A 4,580-nucleotide genomic window follows, 5' to 3' on the forward strand; every position below is an offset into this window, starting at 1 on the left:
GCAGGAAAATGTTAACGCTGTGCCCACCGCAGCAAGGTATTTGAGCACTGATTCTGGTGGGGAAGGATTAGACTGCTTTGGAGAACGAGCTACGCCGTAGGGACAGCCTCCAACCAAGCGATCGTACCTGGAAACTGCCAAAGCAGCTCCCTCCCGGTAAGGTGACGTAGCAGACGTAAGGGGGACTGTTGGAAGGGACCATCTCGTACACCACGAGAGCTCCGTTTTTCAGATCGGCTCCACGCGACTGCTTCATCTGCCAGAACTCCTGAAGGGCCTCCACGACGTTCACTGAGGAGACAGAAACAGAATCAAGTTCAGACACACAACACAAGAGCCTGGGAAGCTGGTTTCCTCAGGTATCGCCCGCCAGGAGCGGCCGCATCCAGAAACAGAACGGCATAAACGTTAGTGTACTCCCACCTATGCAAGCAGGGCCCTGCCCAGGGAGCTCAGTTACATCTCGTATTAAAAACCATCAGCTTCAAGTGAAGCCGTAGGTGCACGATGTCAACACAAGCACACCTCTCCCAGCAAGAGGAACATTAAGGAGAACCACCGAATTATAAAACAAAGCTTCCTACAGAAAAGCTCTTCTCGTTCCAACAAACTTAGGGAGAAGCTTTTAGAAAAGGACTTGAAAAAGGCTGCAAAGCAGCAGGGCAGCGAGGCATTTTTCCTCCATAAGAGGGCTGTCAACAGGCTCAGCAGGTTTGCTCACCTGCCTCAGCTGATCCTCAATATTGACATTCTTACATTTAAGATAAAAATAAAGCAGCTGACCTGCGCGTGCACTGCCAGCCCTGCAGAAACCACCTGCCTTTATGCAGAACATCACGTACCTAGCTCAAAACAACAACGGAGACACAAGAAGTGACCCGAGGCGTAAAGCTACCCAGCCGAGGCCTTCTGGCAGAACTCCCTGTAATTTGGGTGAGAATATTTGGCTGCCACACAGGGAGCGTGTAACAGCACAGAGGAGAATGGAAACATCTAACTGGATCATCTCCTTTGTGCCATTCGGCACGGGAGGACCAAACGGTGAATCACAGGCTAAGACCAGGATTAGCTTTATTACAGCAAGTGTTTTTTCCATCCCAGTTAGGAAACCAGAGCCTAAAACGTTAGCCCTCGTTGACTTTGGTGATGACAGTCTGTTCAGGAGAAGTCGTTTTTAGGCAGGCACCTCTTCTGGAGCACCAAATTTGCTAGATGGGGTTTGAGCACTTACCCAGTTTTAACGAGCCAGCAGCTAATCCACACCGTGCACAGTCAACCGGTGCACACAGCCCCCGTGGCAACCAGCTTGTAGCCCAAATCCACGTGATTAAATTCTTCTGATTTTAATATGCACGCAAGAACTAGAGGTGTTTGCTGTAACAGTGAGCCAGCTGTCCTATCACTCTCCTCATTTTTGAATCCCCAGCGCCACGAGGCCTTCCCTCGATTACCCGTTCTTTACTTTGTCAAGGTTTGGGCAAGAAAAATGACCCTCATCGCCGCTAACGCTCCAAGTCCCATCGAATTTGCTCTAAGCTTCTTTCTGCGCTGAAGAGTCTGACAGGCAGCTGTAGGAAAAACCTGCCCTCAGCTCTTCCTCAGCACTCCTTCTTTGCGCCTTTTTAATCTCAGCGATCGCTTTGAAGGAAGGCGATCTGCAAAACAGATTACAGCAACTCCTCGCTAATGCCAGAGCTGTTGAAAGGACTCCACCCCAGAGCTCTTGTTTTAAGCAAAACGAGAAAAATACCCCAAAATCCCCACGCAAGCTCCCCCCACGTGAGGAGCTGCATACAACGCAGGAAGCACCGAGCGAGACGAGGCTGCTGTTCTCAGAGTCTCCCGGGGTACGATACAAAAGGGAGGTGAATTTGAGGCCACGCGCGCATGTGAGATGCCAAGTCCGTCGCAAGCCACCCTGGCTCAGCTTTTCGGTTGCCCACACAGTGCTGTAAGTTTTTAGGTCTGCAGCCAGGCGGCTTTCAGGAAGACAGCCAGCTTGAGCCTTTTACTTTGTTTTATTGCTTTCTGTAAGATGAAGCCAGGCGAGGAGTCACTAGCACAGTAGTTCCTCACTGCGCGTTTCCCTCCTCTTTCAACCACAGGCTTTTCAGGGCATTTGTTCATAAAGCAGTCGCTTTGGATTATTTTCAAGTCTAATTTGGGTGGGGTTTTTTTTGATGAAACATGCAAGACAGGGGCAATTTTCCACTGAAGACTAACAAAAAGCCGTACAAACAATACACAGTTCCCTGCCAGTTCTCCAGTGCACCAATACCCAGACAGAATTCCCATCCATCCAGGCAGATTCCCTTCCCAGGGACGGTGTAAGTCATGCACATAATCCCCAACGGATTTGGGGAGACAATGCCCGATTCAAAACGGCCCGTTTGGCACGGGGCAACCGAGACTTCGCAGCAGCGACCACACAAGAAACTGCAGAGAAAGCCGAGCCACATCAGGCAACGCAAATTCTCACGGCACAGGGAATTACTCAGAAAATTCAGAGAAATTCTAGTTTGGTTTAATTTAGTGAAGTCTGAGAAGCTGGCGTTAAGAGCAGGTTAATGAGGAAACGCCGTGCAACACGTGCACGGGCACGGAATTGTGTTTTCAGCCCAAAACAAGGGTTCCTCTATGCCAGACACTGGCTGGGTACTTCGTTAGCGACTGGAGCAATAGGTCAGACAGCTGAGAAGCATCCAAAAGAGGTTTTCTTCACAGACTGGATTCAATGCTTCCAGCTGCCGCAGGCAGGACGGTTTTAGGAGACGAGAGAGTAAAATACCTAATTGACGCGCTACAAATGCTTCAGAACAATACGCTTTTATAGGGCTGGAGAGCAAAGGGCGCCGCTACGAACAGAGACCTGCCCGTCTGCCCCCTCCTCAGCACAGCTCCAGCGCTGCGCGTCGCGTCCTTGTTTAGCAGACAAACACCGAGCACTGCAGCGCGCTGAACCCAAAGTGAAATCTTAGTCTGAATTTGCTCCGGATCGATGATTTTCAGCCTTGCTCATTCACCCCCCTCCTCCCATTAAATCACAAAATAGCGATCTGGGGGAAAGAAGCAGGAGACGTGAAGTTTGCTTTCATTTACAGAAAGCATCCTAAGTCCTGTTATGTCTCATGCTCGCGAGAGGACAGTCCTCGAGAAAGCAGGGACACCTTCTGCACCCTGAGGGATTTTAATCCCGTACGGAGCACAAAACACAACGCAGCGCTCGGGCTGGGGAGAGGGCAGAGAGAAAAACGACTGGATGGTTTGAAGGTAAAGATGCTGAAAAAGTGACGTATTCTTTGCACCGCACATGAGGTCGTGTTTAACGGGAAACCCAACACGTAAAGAAAGCTATTTTAAGTGCCTGCAAGCAGAACAAGTCTCTCTACCAGCTCAAAACACTGGAACTCTTACTATTGGCATCAGTCGATACCTTCTTTTATCTGTTTGTTTGCATTTCTGAGGGCAGGAACTGGAAATACTGATCTTCTAGAAAAACTTTGTCACCCATCTGCGTGGGGGAGACCCACAGATTTACAGAGCACGGCTTAACCCAGGCGGGGCGGCTCCTGTCGGAGGCTTACCCTTTGGATTTGCCACTCCGAGAAAAGACGAAGAGACGCTGGGAGACACAAAGCAGAGCCTGCTCCGACCATCAGTCCTATCTGTTTATTGCTTTGGAGCATAACCCCGTATCCCGGCGTTGTGTATACGATAGCACATCTGACTTGCATATTAAATACAGAAGAGTAAGTGATTCCACATGGCGCTGAGTTCCTCCGAGCCAGACGAGCAGCGGTCCCCCCGCACTCGCCATTTGGAAGCCTCCGTTGGACCTGCTGCCGGAGCCGGAAGAAGTCGGGAACTCAAAATAGTTGCAAAGTGCCTCCTTTCGGGTGGGGCGGAAGATTCTTTCCATCACAGGCCCAGTAAAATATGTGCTTTAACCTTTTTTCGCAGTTCTGTACTTTTTTTTTTTTTCCTTTTTTATTTAAAAGGAGCGTACAAGAAACCCAGATCCAAGCTTCCTCTGGGGGCTCTCGCACGACCGGGCGCCTCTGATGCAATACTTGGAGCCCCGCGGCGCCGGAGCGTGGTGGAGTACTTAACACCCCCGCAACAGCCTCTTCCAGCACCAGCAGAGTTGATCTCTCCTCCCAGCCACGGGGTTTTTCATCGGCAAGGTGCAGCCATGCAAAGCACAGAACTGAGGGGGATCCCAGGAAAACTGCGGCCACCGGGAAGGGCCGAGGATTGCCCAGCGAAGCCCTCTTCGCTGCTGCCTTCGTTGAAAGATATCAGCTTTTTTTGTCCTGACATCAAGTTGAAGTAAAGGACGTACAGAGGACTAAATCGCTATGGCGCAAGAAGAATCCTCCTTCTTAAAAACATAAAAAACATCTAAAAAACATTTAAAAAATAAACAGCCTCCACTTTCTCTAACTTTATCACACGTTTACCTATTACAGGTACAGCACAAGTAGGAAACCTCCTCAGCTTTAAATCATAAGCCAGGGAACTGCCTGCCCAGCTCAAGTTCCTACGCCTGCCTTCGTCGTCACCTATGTACTTGCCTACCC

The 4,580-nt window shown here is 50.0% G+C and overlaps 1 protein-coding gene across 1 annotated transcript in view; it reads right to left on the minus strand.

The window, feature by feature from the left end:
- LIX1L (Lix1 homolog (chicken) like) overlaps window positions 1-291 on the minus strand; it is a gene marked incomplete at its 5' end in the record, with an annotated part of 4,501 nt that extends 4,210 nt beyond the window's left edge. Inside the window, one exon of the mRNA XM_009587144.1 lies at window positions 128-291. Within this exon, the coding sequence (XP_009585439.1) occupies window positions 128-291 (164 nt within the window). The remainder of the gene's footprint in view (window positions 1-127) is intronic.
- Window positions 292-4,580: the final 4,289 nt, after the last annotated feature.

This window comes from Fulmarus glacialis, unplaced genomic scaffold (assembly GCF_000690835.1).
Source record: "Fulmarus glacialis isolate BGI_N327 unplaced genomic scaffold, ASM69083v1 scaffold28821, whole genome shotgun sequence".
Lineage (NCBI taxonomy): Eukaryota > Metazoa > Chordata > Aves > Procellariiformes > Procellariidae > Fulmarus > Fulmarus glacialis.